This window comes from Camelus dromedarius, chromosome 6, assembly GCF_036321535.1.
Source record: "Camelus dromedarius isolate mCamDro1 chromosome 6, mCamDro1.pat, whole genome shotgun sequence".
Classification (NCBI taxonomy): Eukaryota; Metazoa; Chordata; class Mammalia; order Artiodactyla; family Camelidae; genus Camelus; species Camelus dromedarius.
Genome location: NC_087441.1, coordinates 30,819,127 through 30,839,976, shown reverse-complemented (window position 1 = coordinate 30,839,976; position 20,850 = coordinate 30,819,127). Strand labels below are relative to the sequence as shown.

At 35.9% G+C, this 20,850-nt stretch overlaps 1 protein-coding gene across 6 annotated transcripts in view; it reads right to left on the bottom strand.

Moving 5' to 3' along the window:
• The window catches only part of PTPRK (protein tyrosine phosphatase receptor type K), a 510,378-nt gene that overhangs the window by 241,849 nt on the left and 247,679 nt on the right, over positions 1-20,850 (bottom strand). For all 6 annotated transcript variants that reach the window (XM_064486707.1, XM_010988633.3, XM_010988634.3 and 3 more), the window contains exons 4-5: positions 14,047-14,128; positions 11,410-11,525 (exon numbers count right to left, since the gene is read on the bottom strand). In XM_064486707.1, coding sequence (XP_064342777.1) covers positions 11,410-11,525; positions 14,047-14,128 — 198 coding nt within the window. The remainder of the gene's footprint in view (positions 1-11,409; positions 11,526-14,046; positions 14,129-20,850) is intronic.

Here is a 20,850-nt window from a genome sequence, read left to right as displayed (position 1 = left end):
TTGCCCTACAGACTTCAGACTTGCCTAACCAGGCCTACAATCACATAAACTGATTGCTTGCAACAAATCTCTTGGGGGGGGGGGGGATCTGTCAATCTGTCTGTCTGTCTGTCTATCTATATCTCCTACCGGTCTGCTTTTCATGTTTGACCCTTTACTGACAGAGATGATTCTGTTACGAGAAACAATTCTGGAGGAAAAGGTTTTTAGGGATGAGTTTTTGATTTGTTTTGCTTCTGGGCTTTTTGGAATTGGTTCTCTAATTCAGTTGGATATAAAGGTTCTAACAACTATTGCCATTGGTAAAGAAGACACAGTGCATAGCACAATGCAGGAACAGAGATATGCAAAATGTCACCATTAGACAGATATTCCTAATCAGATACCTATTAGAAGGTTAAGTTCTGGGTGACCATGTATTTGCTACCTTAACAGATTTTACACAAACTAAGGAATACAATGGGATTGACTGGCTGCTTTAGACTTTCCTAGGGCAACTGGGGAATGTAAATCATGTGAGTTTACAGTGATAAAACTGTACAAAGAAGGAAGCTGAGTAGAGCAAGGAGACCAACACAATTACATCATTACATCTGGGAGATTCTAGAAAGTTGATGGCAGTTGCATAGTTTTCAGTCTTTCTGAGTCTACCACATAAAAACAGAAAGAATGACAAAAGAGAGGAAGAAAAGAGAAGGATCAGAGAAAGTGGAGGTGAAAACAAAATCAAGAAATCTCAGAAAGCAAGTGGCCATATTTTTAAACACAACTCAAAGCAACAGAAAATGGAAATCTATGAAAACAAGAACTTATTTCACATAAAAGCAAACAACTTAAAAGTATCAAGGTCAAATCCAACATAAAGTTATTATAAGTTTAAAAGAGAATAAGGAGCAGAGAATGATTCCCTAGAGTCAAAGGGAGTAAGTCAGAAAAACATGCCCACAAAGCAGATCAAAACATAACCTAATGTGTCAAGATATGCTAAAACACTTTCAAAAAATGATTTATGACATGAAAGAACAATATGAATTTGAATTCATAAAACTCATAAATGATAAGCCAGAACTTAGGAAAAATGAGAAATGAAAGAAAAATCATTTTAGAAATTATGATTAACTAGAGCAAATTCAACAGATATCTTAAACAAAATGTGAAAAGAGTCTTTTAAAATTTAAAAATAAGGAGAATAAAAAGGAGTTGAGAGAGAGCGGCTAAATAATGGTGATATGCAAGAAGATCAAACATGGAAATGAGAAGTCCATACAGAAGAAAGGGAACAGAGGAAGTTCTAAAATTTTAATTTTAAAATGTTAAAATAATTTAAATGTCTTTAAAATACGTAATGGAAGAACATACCACATACCTGAGAATAATAACCCAGAATGACCCGCAGTGACACATACTCTGACAAAATTAGAATCTTTAAAGAAATTGGGGAAAAAAACATCCTTTCACTATCTTGAAAAAGCAGGCAGGAGACTTATAAGGAAAAGAAAATTTATTATCAGACTTTGACAGCAAGGCTTTATGCCAGATGAAAATGAAGTAACATATTTAAGTTACTCAAGGAAAGAAAATGTGAATGAAGGATTTCATATCCTGCAAAATTGACTTGAGAATCAAGGGGACATATAAACTACTATCAACATCCAAGAACTCAGGCAATATTAATTCCATGAGCTATTCCTGAGGAATCTACTAGAAAATGAGTTTCAAACAACCACAATTACTAAGAAGACATGGTATACACACAGATGGCGAACATTAAAAAGATAGTTACAAATGTTACACTAACATCAGATAAGGGCTAAATGGGAGAGAGTACATATGCAATGGCTGTATGCTAACAATGGAGATATGGTACAAGTATTCAAATCAACATGAGATTAAAAAGTGAGTGCCTATAGGATATTCTAATTCTCTCTTTCTCTGTGTCATTGAGAACCAAAAATATTAGTGTGGGGAAAAAAGAAGATGTAACTCACAAACTTATACAGAAAACCTTAAGTGAACATCTTTAGGCTTCAATCTGAAAAATCAAAATAAACTAATAGATATTTTACCTTTAAATATAAAGCATATTTTTCTTAGTTCTGTTCACTGCAAAGGTCTAGCAATGAGTACCTCTCAGCATCCACATAATGGTCCTGAAATACAATTTCTGACTAAAAAAAAGCCCAGGGCACCGGGTCTGGAGGAGAAAATGTACAAAATGACACTGGCATCAGAGAGCAATACCAGACAGCAAGAAAGCTCGAAGTCATGTCAAAAGGACTGGAGCCAACTTGAAAAGATTCCCACTGGCCAAAGAGGGGAACACTGGAGTTTTAAAAATAGTAATAATTGCAATGAATTGAAAGTCTATTAAATATGTTTAAATCTCTGAGTTCATGATATTAAAAAAAAGAGGAAGAAGAATCAGTCTCCATCAGAGGATGATAGGAACCAACTCACTGTACTGAAAACCTATAATTCAAGCAAAGATGTGAGTAGTAATTCTCCCTCTCCTCATATGAATCATGTCACTGGGTAGCCAAATAGTACATAAGGAGAAGTGTCTCTTCATTAATTAAACAAATTTAAAAAAGATAATAAAATAAATTTTTTTTAGAATATCACAATTTACAACCAAGAGCAATGGATATGAACATTAGGCATCAACAGGTACCAGGATCACAAAAAGAGATATGAGACATTCTGTGCCCCCTGTAATCACGCCAAGCAGCACCCCTAGCACTGCCAGGGGATCAAACTTGACTCTAGATCTGGCTGCCAATTTTCAGGAAATTGAAAGGAACATGTTGAACTGAAGAGGACATTTGTATGCAATCAGTAAAATGCAGACTGTGCGAAAACTACAAGTCAAATGGCCTGGGTTCCTCAACAGATAAATTGTGAGGGAGAAAAAAAAGGGGTAGAGGACAAACACACAGATTAAAAGACACTTTAAAAGATGTATTTTTTTAAATCGACAAGAGGCTAATCTATAGTGCCTAAGGACACTGTATATATGTAAGTGAAAAAAAAATGAAAAAATTACAAGGGCTAAAAGTCATGGTAATTATTACTTGTTGGATTAGGAGACAGCTCAGTTGTGTCTGGGATGGAGCCCTTGGAAGGTGTCTCTAGGCGGACTGGGAAAGCCTTTTTCCTGACCTGTGTGGTGAGTATCCTATAAAAACTCATTGATCCATAGTTCTCAATTTTTGTGAGGTTTTCTCTATATTTTATTTTAACATAATTTTATAAATATTGGATCTTTAAATCAGACTGGTTTTCATAAAGAAGAAAGCCAGCCCCCTGCCAGAGCACCCATGTTGTAATTCTGATCACAGGAGCTCAGTGGAAAAGTGCTTGACGTGACACACCTGAAAACCACACTGGAAAGACAGCTCTATGAACAGTAGGAGAGTGCATTATTCCTGCACAGAGAAAGCAGTAAATTGTTATTTATAGATATTGATAAGAAGAAATCCTTGAGCTTCTATGACTACCAGGCTTTTACAGTCGTGCTCCAGGGATAGACAAAGAATGCAAGGAATATTCCACACATTATTCATTTATAATCAATTATGTAATGTGTAGAAAACACATTCAGAGTTTATAAATTACTGAAGAAGAAAAAGAATGCAGTTATCTTTAAGGCATTGAACTCTTCATGGTAGAAAGCCACAGAAAGCCAACCACAACGACCTCAGGAATATTTAGCAATTCAAAGAATTAAATACAGCTAAATTTTCTGATGCTCTTCTTGACATACATGTATACCACAAATGCCGAGAGTAAATGATAAACAAGTATAATCCATAACACTTGGTCAGTGATTTTATTTCACATCCAGTGATTACAATTCATTCCATGAAGCCATGAAGGGATGCATATAACGCCACAAACTCGAATAAACCAATGTCCTGAAGAAAAGCAAGAGTGACAAGAATGATGGCTACTAGTTACCAAGTATACCATGGTCTCTTAGCAGAATTAATTGTCAATCAGCATATTCACAGGAAAAAATCACGAATGCTTGAACTATGGATAAACAGAGAAAATTAGAATGAAATAGCAGGCTAGCGTCCATCTATCAGTTTATAAAAACTTTACAAGAAGTCAGGAAAGCACAACAGACATGTTACCACTCCTCTCTGACACCAGTCCTGTTGAGTGAACCACAAGACACAGAAGCCAAGGCTGAAAGCACCAACAGCCTCCCTATAGATGAACTCTCCTAAGTTCAATCAGGACCACCCAGAGGTTTAATTTGGCCACAAGCTTCAAACTGTCTTGGTAAACATTTTTTAAGGCTAAAAAGAGTCAAAAGGAATGAGAATATCTCCTCATCTTTCACTCCTATTTCGGAAAACTTATATGCAATTATCAACTGCAGAAAGGAAACAAAGTAAATGAAGGAGTCCAACAGATAAATTAATTCCAAGATGGAAAACGAGAAAAACTCACAAACTGGCTGTAAAAAATAAATGTTGAGGAAGAAATTTTTTTAAAGTTCTCTGTTATTTCACTCTCACATTCTCCCAAATTCTTTCATCTGGTACCAACCAGATCCAAACTCTGTTGTCTTCTTTCATTGGTCCCTCTCCTTCCTGCCTCACATTTTTTTCCCCCAAATCCACCAGCACTGTCCAGTCCTAGGCCCTCACGACCTGATGTCTGTACTGCTTGCAGGGGCCACTTTCTTGCTTTTGTCTCTATCAAGGCCTAGGCCCAACCCTACCATAAACCATACCTACCTCTACTTCATTGTGAACCTTCCACTTCAAGAACATCCTTCTCTTGATGTGACTTCTCCACCCCTGACACGCATACACTAAACTGCAGTGATAACAAAGCCCACTTGATCTTTGCTTATCCAAGTCCTATATGTCCTTCAAAGGTTCAGTTGAAGCTTCCTTGATGATTTCACCAAACACTCCAGTCTCGAATGCTCTCTGTCAGCTCTGAAACAGTAGAGTGCTTTGATTCCATATGGTCTTTTCTTATTCAGTTATACAAGCATCTCTCAGGGCTGAAAGGATCTTGAAAAGCATTCAGCCTTGTACCTGAATGTCCTCTACATCTCTAGCAACTGCTTATCCAGATTATGCTTGGATACTTCCACTAATTGTACTTTTACTACCTCCTGGAGTAACTCAATCTAGGTTTCAGCAGCCCTACAATTACAAAGTTCTTCCTTATAATCAGCTTGTATCTCTCACCAAATAGCTTCAAACCATTAGTTATTACTGTAGTTTGGTATCTATAAAAAACAAATTAAATCCCTTGTGTACATTCCCAATATTCTAAGATATTAATAAATTTATCCATTCTCCCACAAATCTCAAAATATATTTATACCATTTCCCATCTCACATCATGTCTTCAGCTTTACCCACTATCCTGGTAATTATATACAGCCTTTTATTCTTCTAATATTTCAGGTATGTGTCATTTACACTTAGGGCCAATAATCTTGAAAATATCAGAACTTTCATCAAGTCCAGACATTAGGACAATTTCACTAAACCTCAATCCTTTCTCCCCCTCTTCCCACGGTACCCAGTGTGAGCTAATCACATATTACATGCTTGATCACTTTGGCTTTGAAATAGTTCTCTCAAATTAGTTTTCAACAAATTGCCCACTGTAAACTGCATGTTTCTAGACATAGATTAATTTCTTCCAAGCTTTTCCCTTCATTGAAATGAAGGAAAGCTTACCAGAATTTTTTCTCAAAAAAAAAAAAATAGTTTCAGGGATAGTAAAATCTCTTGTGAAAATTAAACCTGCTACAAACATCCAGGCACTTTATATGGCAGTATAAAGAAGCATGGGAAAAGACTATAGCATGGGGCATCAGAAAGTGCTTTGTGAGCAATGACCAGCTGGCATGTGAAATATTGCAGCGATACATTTCATCAGGTAAAATTTTTGTACTTTCAAATTAATTCATTTTTTTAAACAATCATGCTTCTGATTTCCACTGCTGTGTGACGATGTTCACATGTAGTACAGGAACAAGGCTATGACATGTGCCTGTATAGATAAAACACTATGTAGCCAAAAGTTTCAGACCAACCATTTTCATTGACCCTCAGCTGACAACAGTTGGTACTGCAAAAGGTCAGCCTCTCTCTCGTTTTTTTTTAAGAGCAATTTGCATCTCATTGTACTAATTTTACTCTCAATCTATTGCTTAAATTATCTACTGCTCCATAAGGAATGACATTTCCTTTGGCTGAGAAACCAGCTGTATCACACTACATTAGCAGAGACGAGCCTCACCAAGGGCAAAGCGATGGCTGACTTTCCTGTTTTGGCAAGCCCACTCGGGAGGCACAGTGCCAGCACCTGCGGAGATCACTGACAGGCTGGCCCAACTGCCACAGCTTTGATGGCAATCTGCATAGGATTACCAGTCACACATTAACAGCCTCATTTCAATTCACCAAAACAAATGGTGCCACCAAATCTCCCCACACAATTCCCTACGTTCAATAACTCCACTGGTGAATTTCTCTGTCCAGCTCAATCATGTATGCCCACCAAGCTCTGTAATGACGGATGGAGTCATTAGCATTTTAGTTTCTACACTGAACCTAAAGCCAAAGCATATGGTCTGACAGACGTTCCAGCCATGGGCTCTATTTAATTTGCCATGTAGGTGTCCACTTACACTGGACCTTCATGAAAGAATGCTAATTTATAAGTTACAGTCCAGCCCCTGTTTCAACTCTTCACATCCTCAAATGTTATAACATGTTGTGATAATAGAGGACTCAGAACATGCTTTATTCTATATTTCAGCTAAGACTCATGATGAAAAACTACCTTTGAACCTAATTAAATCACTTCAAATGGACAAGATGGACAAATATGCAGGAAATGTTTGTATGCCATCTCTGATTTGGTTTGTACTACCAATGATTTGGTTCTTTGATAAAATATTTCACAGACTCACTTTTTCCTCATTTGTGGTTTATTATAGCAAATTGGATAAATCTTACCTTCTGACAAATGTATATATACCTATAGACCCCAAAACCCCAGTAAAGGTATATGACATTCACATTATCTCAGAAAGTTTCCTTGTCCACTTCCAGTTGATTCTCACCCCCCACGGTCAAACGCTATTCTAAAGTCTATCACCATAGATCAGCATTGCCTCTCCTGGAACTTAACATAAATGGAGTCATGTGGCATGCACTCTTGTGGTCAGTCCTCTTTCTGAAAACGTTAACACTGCAGAGCTTTATCCACACTGGTGCCTGTATCAGCAGTGCACTCTAATTGCTGAGTGGCATTCCATTGCTTGAATAAACCACTAATTACTTATCCTTTCTCCTGTTAATGGACATTTGGGCTCTTTACAATTATTGGTTATTATGAATAAAGCTATTATAAACATTCTTCCACAAGTCTTTGTGTGAACACATGCTTTTATTTCTCTTATGTAAATACTTAGAAGTGGAGCTGTTGTGTCATATATGGTAGTTGTTTATGTAATTTGAATTTTTTCCTGCCATCACTGTATCTACTATCTGTATTACTGAGTTGCAATAAAAAGGACATGACTAACACTTTCAATCTACAAAAATATATAACCTAGTTTTCTCTCTTTCCTGTGAGAAAATTATTCTTCTCAGGAACATAACCAGACTTTTTACTATTTTATTTCAGTATAAATTGTACATTACAATTTCGCTTGTGATCTTACTCCTATAACCTGCGTTTTACCATAAGCCTTAACTTATGAACCACAAATTGTCTACCACTGGGGGTTTGGTTCTAAAACTTGATGTAAGCATTGAGAAACATCTGTTCATGTGGGGAAAAAAAACTGCAAATTGTAAGCTGAAAAAAAATACTGTGTTCATATCTAGAATATATACTACTTTGTTGAGCTTTATGAAAGAAAAGGAATTTGCAAATTCTCTATAAGCAACTAAAGACTTTATTCTAACTCCCTTATCCAACATGAATTAACTGCGTAACATACTTTGTAAAACTCTGTTCTACAAAGCATCATGATTTCACCATATTCATAGCTTGCTGACACTCAACAGACTTCTAAAAACACTCATCCATACTGTTTTATACATCAGTAGTTCACTCATGTACAGGGGGGTTAATTTGGTGTATATATTTTATCATTGTTTTCTAAATGTCTAGAGTGAATGACCTACTGCCAAGACTATATAATCTGAGACCTTATAGGAAAGAATACTCCATAAAGACACGTTAGAACCACTATGATATGCCTTATGGATTATCCTACATTATCTCAAGTAACTCATTAAGTGTCTGCTTTTTTGCACTCCACTTTTTAATTTATCTAATTTGTTGTTATTTTAAACAATAAAAATGATTGAAATATCAATTGTGAGCTAAAGACAATAAACAATAAGAGAAGGTATTCTCTAAATGTATTTCTATACATAAATTACTTTAAATATAAGGTGTTATGATAATTATTTTTCACGGTGGTTGTAGTGTATCATTTTTCCTTTAAATTGAAAACTAGCTGCTGCTTTTATAGTTTTTGTTCTTTCACCTCATATTTAAATAACATTTACCAATTGGAGCTCAACAGTATACAATATAAATTATGTAAAGGACATAAAAAGTTGGTTGCTGTTTTTATCACACCTGACCATGGCAGGTGTAACAGCTACTCCAATTATGCCATCCCTTTTGTAATAAGATGCAAAGACCTTTCATTTTGAGTTGATTCACAGTACATTCATTCTCAGTACTGTCAGAAGATATTTTAAGCAGTTGTTCTCACAATGACACAATTTAAGGGACCATTTTTCCCTATAAAACACTAATAACTTAAAAATTTTACATTCTTACATCAAACAAACAAACAAAAAGTGATCAAGGCTATGTTTCAGACCATCAAAAATATGTAAGGACCTAGTTTAGCATCATACAGCTGGAAGGAAGTTTAGTCTCAATCCACATCTTCCACAGATAAGGAAATTGAGGCCTGGAAGCATTCAATGAATTCTCTAAGCCCATACAATTAACTGGGTTAGAAGAGTTAAAAGGTTAGAGAAGCTTAGAATTAAGAACTGGGCCTCTTGATCTTTAGGAAATTGTTCTTCCCCAAGCAAAAATGACTTGACATCTATTTGTATGGGTTGGCTTTTAGATCCATTGTGGAATCAGGATTCTTCCTCCTTTATGTTTCCATTACTTTCAGCAAAAGATGGATCTTTTTTTTTTTTTAAATCATTGACCACCTTCTGATTCACTCACTCTGTAGATACGGATATCAACTGTATCTATGTATCTATATCTCTATAGCTCAGTCTTATTTATTTGCAAACACTCCTAAACTAGGCAGCTGATAATTTTCAAAATTTCTTAAATATGGAGAAGAATGATTTAAGAGAATAAGTTAAGGTAATTTAAGTGGTATTATTGAAAAAGTAAGGAAAGCTTTTTCACAAATAAGGTGAATAGGTACTTTACTGAGTGACTGGACAATATGAATGTCAAAATAGATGAGAAATACACAAATTCACCTTAGAAAATGGAAAGAGAAAGAAGAAGAGAAAAAAAAAGCAGAATAGGAATTGAACAGAGTATTTTTAGCTCTCATCTTTATTTGAAAAATGGCAAGAGAAAAATTTTTTAAAAACTGGAATGAAATGAGCCAATCCACAAAATAGGAAAAAAAAAACAATAAATGAGCACTATTTTGACTGCAACCCACTCAGACCAGCAGGGCCAGAAAGTCTTTGTTGCCACAAGGCAGCTGGTGTCTAAGTACACAAAACCCTTTTTATTTCAATGTCACATTTAAATCCTCGGGCATAAAACCAGGGGCTGACTGCAGAGGCTCTGGCTCTGCAGGACAAGACTACCCGGACCACAGCTAAAATCAAATGCCAAAAATGTCCCACCTAAGTGAAGAATGATTAGCAAAATAATTAGAAAATATGTCAGAAAACATTTTTAACACAGATTATTTAGGCTGAGAGTGAAAGTAAGGGGGATTCTGACTTGATGTTTGACTGATGAAACAGGCCACACTTTACACAATACCTTCTCCAGAAAGAATTATCTTGTATTTCCATATCCATAGGGGAAATCAGCATAATTACAGAAAAAAAGAGGGACTTTATTTCCTTTTCACATATTCAGGCTGGTGTATCCTGATACCTACATATCAAATAAATTACCAAAGTAGTGATAATTAGTTAGATTTATATGAAATACATCTGTTATCCAACTGGATGTGGGAAATGAATAAACACACACACAAACACACACACATTCATAACACCCAGTACAATATCAGGCATTATCCTATAGGTATGATTTTAATAATCATTTATTATAATCATTACCTTAACCTCCTGCAACCTAATGATGGTCCTCAACTCTAATTTTACCTCTCTAAAGATACCGTAAAATGAAGTCTGATGTCTATGCTCAAGAAACTAAGCTAATGATTTTTCTTTTTAGTCTCTATTGGCATTCTCAGGAATTTAAAATTCTAATGAATTAAATCCCTTTCCCCATTCTGCTGCAAATAGAATAAAAATAACAATAAAGGTGCTCTGAGAATATTATTACTTACATTCTAGCTTCAGATATTTAGCTCAAAGTCATCTGTCCTAAATCCAGCCTCATGGCTTTAGAGCTGCTCTTAGTTTCATTCCCAATCCCGGCCACCCCACCCCCACCCTAGGCGTGACAGACATTCACATTAAGACAAGGCACATTCCTTCCTTAGTCACTATTTTCTCACTGAGTCTTTTAAAGCTCTTTATATGCACCATTTACATTTCCCCAACATGTATGCTAAACTGCAATTCATTAAATACACATTTATTGAAGATTTAATATGTGCAAGGCAAATATCTTGTCCTCAGATCTGTGATTAACTCTTATACACAAAAATCCTGAAACGAATTTAATTGGCTCTCTTCCAATTCACATTTCCAGAAATGCTCCCAAAGGTTTCTTAAAATACTTTTTAAAAATTTATCAGAGTATGACAGTTCCTACTTAAGTACTATGCTCTTGTAAGTTGGGTTTTCAAAATATTAAAGGAGGCAATTTTCTTTTTTTTTCCTATTTTGAAATGGATCTCGAAAAATGGTTTTTACAGTTTGGACATGACATTAGAGAATCATTAGGTTTCATGAGAAACTAACCCAAATACTTATTAAGTATACAGTGTTATATTTTCACTCATATTTGGCAAATGGAAATATGTGAAATGAATCTGCCAGCCAATTAAATCAAACCTACACAAAAGACAACCTGTCATACACATATCCCACCCTCCCCCAACACACACAAACAGGCAAAAAGGATGAGATCACAAACAGTACATTTGTGATTTTTTTTAAATGAAGTATATACCCTTTAGCTCAGCTGCCAATTTGGCCTTACCTGAAGCCACAACTTGTTATGCACAGCGTCTCTGCCTGTAGCGATGCACTGAAATGTAGCATTCTGCCCTGCATTGACCTCTACGTCCCCCAGACGCAGGAAATGAGGAGATTTATCTGTGAAGGCAAGAAAAAAATTATCTTCTTCACATGAAGAAAACACGCCATGTTACTTTTTCCCAACAGAATAATGTTGTGAAAACCTTTGGCCAAGACTAATGTCATATGGAAGAAAACCGAATTTTCTTTGTGCTGAGAGACACTGTTTCCTCTCTCACTCTCATTTCTCTTTTTCTCAATAGCTCTATTACTTATTGCCTCTTAATTGCTAAAGGATTGTTCTGTACAGAGTGAGCACCCAATGAATACAGCTGATTACTGCTGGAGGACCCCTGTAGCCTGCTGCATATGGGTGATAATAAAATAGTTACAAGTCAAAGCAAGCAAGAGAGATCAAATCGACACAAAGCAGAGCATAAAAGAAACATAATGAAAACATACAATGATATCTCAAATACTGATATATACATGGCTGTTGAACTATTCGGTTTCTCTAAGCAGTTAGATCTTCTTTTTTTTATTTCAATGACTATAATCTTCTAGCACTTCAAAGAACAAGGGACTGTTCTTGTTTCTCTCAAATAGAGTATCAGCTTAACTGTTGTTAAATCCACCTCCTATCCCTTTATAGTCCTAGGAAAGTTACCCAAAAGAAATATTAGACCAACAAAAAAATGATGACTGCAGTCAAAATATACGTGAGTTATATGACTGTCAAACAAGTCTTCTCTATAATTACCTTTTAAAACTGAAGCTTATTCCTGTTTTCAACTGAAAGGAAATATAAACAGGAAATGCTAAGTCTCAGAGTAGAAGAAAGCTCAGGAAGGACTATATATATCACAATGAAACTACTGCTGTGCTCAGTTTATATTCAGTTTCAATTTGTTTATCATGAGAGCCTTTCTTTAACATCTCTCTTTCAAGAAGTGTAAATGAACAGTGGACGGAAACACCGCTCTCGTATGTGAATAGGTTGAAGGAATTATTAAACCAGTCTGAACTTTGAATGAGATAATTTTGTTCTCCTTTGTTTTCCTTAGAATACACCACATGGAATAAATCACTTGACCCTTGCCTGCTACATCTTTCTCCAGTGCCTCTCATCTTTGGATGCTTTGGAAAAAAGAATGCTTACACTAGAACATGAGCCAGACAGTGGTTCTCAAACTGCAAACTCAAGACCAGCATCATTAGTATCACCTGGGAACTTATTAGAACTGTAAATCCTCAGGCCCCACCCCAGCCCTACAGAATCAGAACCAGGGGAAGGGCCAAGCAATCCAGGGTTTGAAAACCACTCAGCAGTAGCACAAACCTTGGCCCCTGGCATAGTGCGCCCTGTGCATGCTGCTTACAACGTATTAGACAATTTCCACCAGGACGATTACTGAACAGATCATCTAGAATTCATGGTCCTATAAAACGCTTCTGTTGGGAGATACAGCTAAATTCTGAATTTATGCCAGCTGTTTTATGCCTAGCTCTACTGAATGCATGCAATGATTTTCTTTCAGGGGATATGATGTAAACACAAATTTAGTCACACCATCTGAAGACCAACCGATGTGCATCTAAGGACATACAAAACTATGTGTTAACAAATTGAGTTTCTTGTTTTGTTTGCTTTCTATTGTTCCATTGTTTACTGTGAATAAATCAGATATTTATTATGATGTAAAAAAATTAAGTTTGGAATAAGATGAATTAATTTATTCTCTTCATTTCACTCCAGCTTTCAACTCAGCAGATCAAGAAATTTAGTGAGGCTTTTTTTTTGTTTTCTTTCCATAGAACTCTGATTTGTTATTCTTCTTTGCTTTCCTAGACAATTTAATACTACCAAAAATGTAACAAGTTCTACCTAGAGTTTCATTTACATTTGTATTTTGTTCTGGTAAAAAAATTCAGCTAAATAAATTAAAGATTTAATTTACTTTATTAGGAGATCAATGAATCAGGCAGCATCCTTTCCAGCAACTAGAAGACAGGTCCAAGGGCTTGTACAAAATGAAAGGAGGGTGGGCAAGGGAGCTATTAGGAAAAAAATATATATTGTTAGGCCAGGACCTCTTCTTTGGGGAGGAAAAGAAACAGCAAGGGTTTTATCATGCAGCTCATCTCTCTTCTTCCTCTGGGGATGGAGAGTGACCACATGACAGATTACCTTACTGGTGCTTAACTGGAAAACAAAGATTGGTCAATTAAGTTAATACTTCTGGAAGAGGTTGAAACCGCAATTAGCTCAGATATAAATCAGGTTTTGTATCATGGGCTTTTAGGACAAGTGATGCCATTTTGGAACTGTGGTTTTCTTTTGAACAGTTTTCAGAAATTAAATAATTAAAAGCGTCCTTCAATATGCGCAGTGCAATTAGTTAAAAGTCTGAAAAATACTTGATTCAAAAACTCTAGAAATATTTCAGTATTCTTTTAAAACTGAACAGCAGGCTAGGCTAAGAGCAACAATAACAAAGGAAACAGCAATGACCAAGTGATAAGCAATCAACAGTCACTACCACTGTTAAGACCAGTGTTGAAAGGATATAGAAAAAAACAATTCTTAATCACAACCTACCGCAAGGATAACTCAGGACTTGGATGTCATCAATGGCAATATAGCCACTTCTTGCTCCTGAGACTTCAGCTTCAAATATTACCTGTCAAGAAGAAACAAAAAACGTTTACAACAGTCCTTTTTAAGGAATTTTCACAGTGAAAGAATAGCTATAACACACTTAAGAAAATTAAACTTTAATTTTTGTCCTGTAAGAATTAAAATTTTATCTTATACTGTAATTTCCTAAACCTTGTACAGGTAAACAAAACAATTTTTTTTTGAAGAGCAATTAAATTATTAAGGTCAAGAAGCTCTCACCAAGTTTTTTAAGCAATGACTATTAAGTGTTGTTTGATTTTCTGAATGGACAATATATAGGCAGAATAAATAGGCAGATATAGAAAATCTCACATCCCTAAATTTTCCCTTATTGACTTTTTCCATTTTTGTTATTTATTTAACATACATTGAGAACCTACAACGTGCCAAAGCAGTATGCTAACCAGTGAAGACAGCAAATAATCTAAGCTTTTAAGTAGCTGAATTTTCAGACAGAGGTCATCAGATAGATTAGTGGTATACCAGGCAAAAAGGACTATATACAATGGAATAGATAAGAATGTGATGTTTGGGAGACTAAATGAATGCAATCTGTATGGTTACAAAGACTCAAGAAGGAAGAGATGAAATTAAAGAGGCAGGCATGAAAGACCTTGAATACCACGGAGTGAAGTCAAAAGTATATCCTGTCCATGGTTCCCCAACAATAAATATCATTTTTAAAATCCATGCTCAAATAAAAGCTCAAGTTATAGAGTTGTGTTGTTACAATCACTGACAGAACTCCATAAAGCTTTTCTCTTAATAACACATGCTGTGGCTTTTCAAGAGAACACAGATTTAGCATGCCACGTTTAAATATTTTATTTGACTGTGGGCTCCTTTATTTGTGGAGATACGTAGGTTATTTTTGGAGTATTTTTGCAAAATATTTTAGAAAATGTATTGGAAGTTGATGTTTAAGGTAGGAATAAAATATAATCAAATTGGTTTACTAGACATATATTTGGCTAAAAGGTGGAAGATGGTCCCAAAGAAGGTAAGACTGGAAACAGACAGTCAGATAATATACTAGTAGCAGTGGAAAAGAGATGAGAAGAAAAAGGAGAGAGAAAGAAATAATGTTAAGGAAATAAACAAAACATAACTTAACTGATTCATTAGTTGTAAAGAAATAGTAGGACAATTCTGATTCCTGGCTCGGATCCCTAAGTCAATAATGCTATTGTCTATTTTCAGGGAGGGGAAAATTTCTCCCTCTACCCCTCCAGAGTTTTTGGCTGGACTAATAACAAAATTGACAGAAGACAGATTAACAGGAGAAAAAGAAACAAAATTTTAATTGTATATAGAGAGGTCTTACAGAAATGGGACCTAAAAAGTAGCCAAAGCAGGCAGCTTTTATACTTTTTAGACAAAAAAAAAAACCCCAATAAATTTGTGAGGAATTGACAGGACAAAGAAACAAGTTTAGGGTGCTGTTTCCCTTTCTCTGCACACCCCCCCCAAACACCACCACACACCTCCACACACATAAATTCATTTAATCTTCACTACAATCATATGGTGTAGGTATCATTTTTATCCTCAATGTAAAGAAAAGGTAAATGACTGCACTAGTCTAAGAGCTAACAAGTGGTAAAGCTGGGGATGGACCCAAGCCAAACTCCAGGTTCTTCCAGGATCTTCCATTAACTTCACTACACCTCGTCTCAAGAAAAAGAAACACACACAGTAAGGGCATTTCCTTTAAATGGGTTTTCAAGTTCCTTTAAAAGTCTAAACTTAAATTTTTTTAGTGTTCTTTTAAATAGCAAACCCATTAGATATTATACTGACTACAGAGTGGTATCATCAGTATCACACCCTTCCCAGTCTCTTACTCGGTCCTACATCCAACAAAGCCAACGGCCGTGGGACGCGGTGGGCTAGGCAGATGGCTCCTCTGCCCTCGGATCACGCTCCTCACAAACCAGCTCCCGCGTTAGTTCTTTTCTGCTTCAAGTTTGCCCTTTATGACTGTTAATTTCACTAAAATAAGTTAAAGCTGAGAAGCAGCAGAACGAGTCTTTGTGGGAAGGCAAATGCTTCAAGACAAAAGGAGGACTAATCTATGCGTACGTGTGAGTGTGTGTATACATAGGATCTGCCTTTCATGTAAATGTACTCGATATGAGAACAACTGTCATGTCACTGTCTACACCGTCTAAACATTGGAACAGAGGTTTAGCAAGAAATAGAGGGGAGACTCAGAGACTTGAAATAATGAATAACTTGAAGCAGTCGTGGTATAGGCCACATTCTTGGGGGTGAGAAAACTTGTATTTGACTCCCAACTCTCCTTTATACAAATTCTTGAGCAAATCACATAATGTTCTAGAGCCAAGTCCCAACTCCATAATATGGAGATAAAGCAGCTTTCATTATAAACTTTTATGAGGATTTAATAACAGCATTTGTAGAAGTGCTATATAAACCAAAAGGGTAAGATTATAGACATTAATATATGAGGTTTGTATAAGTGTATCCCAGGGAAAAAGTTTTACTTGCTTCAATGGTAGTTCAAGGAAAGGGAAGGTACAGAAAGAAAAAAATGAGAAAATTATTTTTGAAAAAAAATACATTCTTATGACTAGACCACACATCTGTATAATTAGTTTGTTATTCGGTTTTGTTGCAGTCAGCATTAATTAAATTATTTTAATTCCAAGCTTTTCTTAGTTTTACTCTCTCAAACTGTTTTCTTTCCTTTGCTTCATGTAGTTGATAAGTTTAAACATGTTTACTACACCCTTGAGGAAGTTTCTTATTTGTTCATTTAAATTGAGCTATATTCTGGACAATAAATTTAGACCTTGATTTAAAAGGGAGTCGAAGAATTGGTTCTTTAGTAGAGAAAAAAAAAATGTTTCTCTTTTTAGTCCTCATTTTCCCTGCTAAGTATTGTCTTTGCCTCATTAATGAGAGCAAGAGGAAATTTCTAAGATCAGATTCCTTTACTGCTAAGGATCTAATCAGCTTTATCACTTCAACAGAGCCCTCACCTTGTAAGGCTCTTCTGTCCACTCAGGGAAAACCAATCTCAGTAGCTTAATTACGCACTACATGCTTGGGCTAATGCTCGGGTCAGAGATAATGCCTGGTGTCAAGTAGTCAAACAGGGCTTTCTAGGAGAAGAGAGCAACAGAAGCCGCCCCAGATGTCAACTTTAACCCAGCCAGGAGGCCGGTCTGGGAACGCAGGGAGCTGCTTTTCATGCTGCTTCCACTTCACTGCATTACCTAAAATACTGAAGGAGATGACTCTAATCAAATTTTTGCTACTCTAGCAACATTCTTGGATTATTAACTAAATAAGTGAAATAAAGCTGAATTAAAGGCGGGGAGGAGGCGAACCATAAAGAACAAGAACAACTTTATCCTTTGCCAAACAGAATTAATGCAGACGTCCCTCATATAATAGAAAGCTAAACTCAAAGTCAGGTGGTCTGCTGTCACATATAACCCATAAATTTTATTTAACTGTGTCTTCGTAGCCTCAGATGAGCATTACTGGCCTTGCCTATATCATGTATTTGTTGTGAAGACTGAATGGTATATGTAAAATAATTCAATGATACATTAAATTATTTTCCTGGGATATACTTATACAAATGTTCTGTACTAACAATGTCTATAATCTTACCCTTTGGTTTATATAGCACTTTTATAGATGCTATTATATGTATAAAATTATTCAGTGACACATGAAATGCCATGTAAGATACTATGGATATGAAAAAAATGTGAAATAAAAATTTGCACCTCATTTTCTTTCAATATACTGTCGTGTCAAAAGCGTCAGCTCCAAAAGTCAGATATTCATTTAGTTCACATTCTTTAAGTATTCACCTTAACTTATGGAAAAACATATGTAAAGTTACTTATGTAAGTTTAACTTACATAAAATCTAAACCTCAGTTTCTTTTTCTATGAAAAGAAACTACTGGGAAGGGATAGACTGGAGTTCAAAATTTGTAGATACTGACAGGCATATGTACAATAGATAAACAAGATTTATATATACAAGATCTTGTGGTAGCTCACAGTGAAAAAAAATGTGACAATGAATATATGTATGTTCATGTATAACTGAAAAATTGTGCTCAACACTGGAATTTGACACAACACTGTAAAATGACTATAACTCAATAAAAAAAAGTTAAAAAAAACAAAAGGGAAACTATGAGCATCCACTTCAAGGTTAAGGGAGGATTAGATGAGATACTGCACGTGAACCACTCAGCACAGCTCCTGGCGCAGTAAGCATTCTAGGCTGGGGGCATTAGTGCCATCATGGGAAGAAAACATGCATAAGGGACAGGTACAAAAATGACCTGTCCTCCCAGTCCCTTCTCTCTCTTCAAAAATGTAACTCCCTGCCCTGAATTTGAAGAAAAAACAAACTTATAATAAATTGGTATTTTATTCCCATAAATCTCCTCAAATACGTGTTTTTGTGATTTGAATTATTAAATTTTAAATTTCGTTCATGTAAAGATCAAAGTAAATTACACATTTGCCTTCAAAGAATACATGTACCAAAATCAAAACCTATTTCTAAGTAAGCATATCCAAATATTGATCATGCATAAAACAGTCATCTGTGACACCCCCAAGACGGGTAAGGCTGCAGGTCCATCCACATCAGCGCTAGTAAATCATGTACGTCTACATCTCCAATGACAATATGAGGCCTCAGAGTCCGGAGCTGTGCTTGATTCAGGTTTGCGTCCTCAAAGCTTATTCACAGTATCTGGTACCTAGTAGATACTCAACAGATGCTAGCTGAACAACAACAACAAATTATATACACACATGTATGTCAACATCATTAAATTTAACTGACTTCTCTCTCATGTAAACTCTAAAAATTGAATTCTCAAGGATCCATCCTAGGCCATCTTCTCTCTTTTTGCCATACTTGTTACCCTGATAGAATAAAGGGAAATGAGCTTGCAAAAAGACAGAGAATATAAATAATAATAAAAAAAAATGTAGTGACATAAAAGGAAAATGGAGGTACATGGCATCCAAAAGTCAGTAAAAGAATATCTGAAATGGAAGAGATGTCAGAACCAGCTGCTGATCAAATGCTAAGTAAAATGCAGATTAAAAATACCCCCTTATGTATCCTTTAACTAGAAGTTTATACACTCTGGCCAACATGTCCCCATTTCCCCCAAACCCCAGGCCCTGGTAGCCACCACCATTCTAGTCTCTGTATCTATGAGTCTGGCTTTTTTAGGTTCCACCTATAAATGATGTCATACCAGAGAATACAAATTTCCAGTTATAAGATGAATAAGTCCTATGGATCTAATACACAGCATGGTAATTATATTTACATCATTGTATTATACACTTGAAAGTTGCTAGGAGAGTAGCTCTTAAATGTTCCCACCACAAAAAAAGAAAAGAAAAGAAAAGGTAATTATGTGATGTGATGGCATTAGCTAATGCTATAGTAGAAACATTCTTCAATATATACTTGTATCAAATCAACACATTGTACACCTTAAATTTACACAATGTTATATGTCAATTATACCTAAACAAGGCTGGAACGAAGCACACCTTATATGTGCCATTGTGATTAAGAGTGACCAAAGGAAGAGCCATCTGTATGAAGTAACAGAAATGGAAACCACACTGGACAACGATGAAGTGAGCAGAGGAATGGAGACAAATCCTCCTGCAGGAAGTCTGCCTGAATTGTGGAGAAGGTGGAGAAATCTAACCAGGGATGGAAGAAGACATGGGATCAAAGGAAGTGTTCAACTTTTTACTTATTATTATTTTTAAGATTAAAAACACTGAGATGTTTCAAAGTTGATGAGGATGATTCAATATGATAGGGAATGTCTGAGTGTACATGAGAGAAATGATAACTGTCAGTGTGAGATAGGACAGCACAGGACTCAAATCAAAGGAGAGGATGAATGAAGTTATGAATAAGTTTGTAGGACTGGTAGTTAAGGAAATTTCTACTGTATGGCCTCAATTTTCTCTGCAACAAGGGATGGGCAGGAGAAAAGGAGAAGTGGTTGGACTTTGGAGAGAGCCGAATAGAGTGGGATGGAGAGGAGAGGAGAAAGGGAACTGAAAAGTGTACTGGGATTTCCAGGAATACTGTGGGCCCATCTGAAGCTGGCGCTTGTGAATTTCTACTGATTCCAATTTATCATGGAGCGTGATTCTGTTTTAAATAGAGTTTGCTTGGTTTTAAGCCCATAATAAGGAGACAGGGGGAAAAAAAAAAGGAATCAACAAGTTTATGGAAATGGCAAACATCACAAAAAAGGTTATGGTGAAATCAAATTCTGATATGATAAGCAAGCTGATGAATTAGCAAAGACAGATGGCTGGATGAATGGGTACTCCCCATGAGGCTGATGGATGATCTAAGTAAGTTAATCACGTAAAAGATGAGTTTATGTTATGGTCGGAAAGTGAGATGTTTATATGTAAAGTTAGAACACTTGAGATAAGATCTGTTTAACAGGAGCAGCAAGTTAAAATAAAGTCAGCGAACTATCAAGGGACTTTCCACAAAGATGCTGAAGCCATTTGGATTTTCCACAAAGATGGTGAAGCCATCAGGTGGGCTTTGGGAGTGAAGAAAGCAAGTCTGATACCAGTACTAAGGTTCATAATACATAGAAGAAATTGACTTGGGGTTCAGTGGAAGGCAGTAATGAGGATGATGGCATGGTTGAAAGGA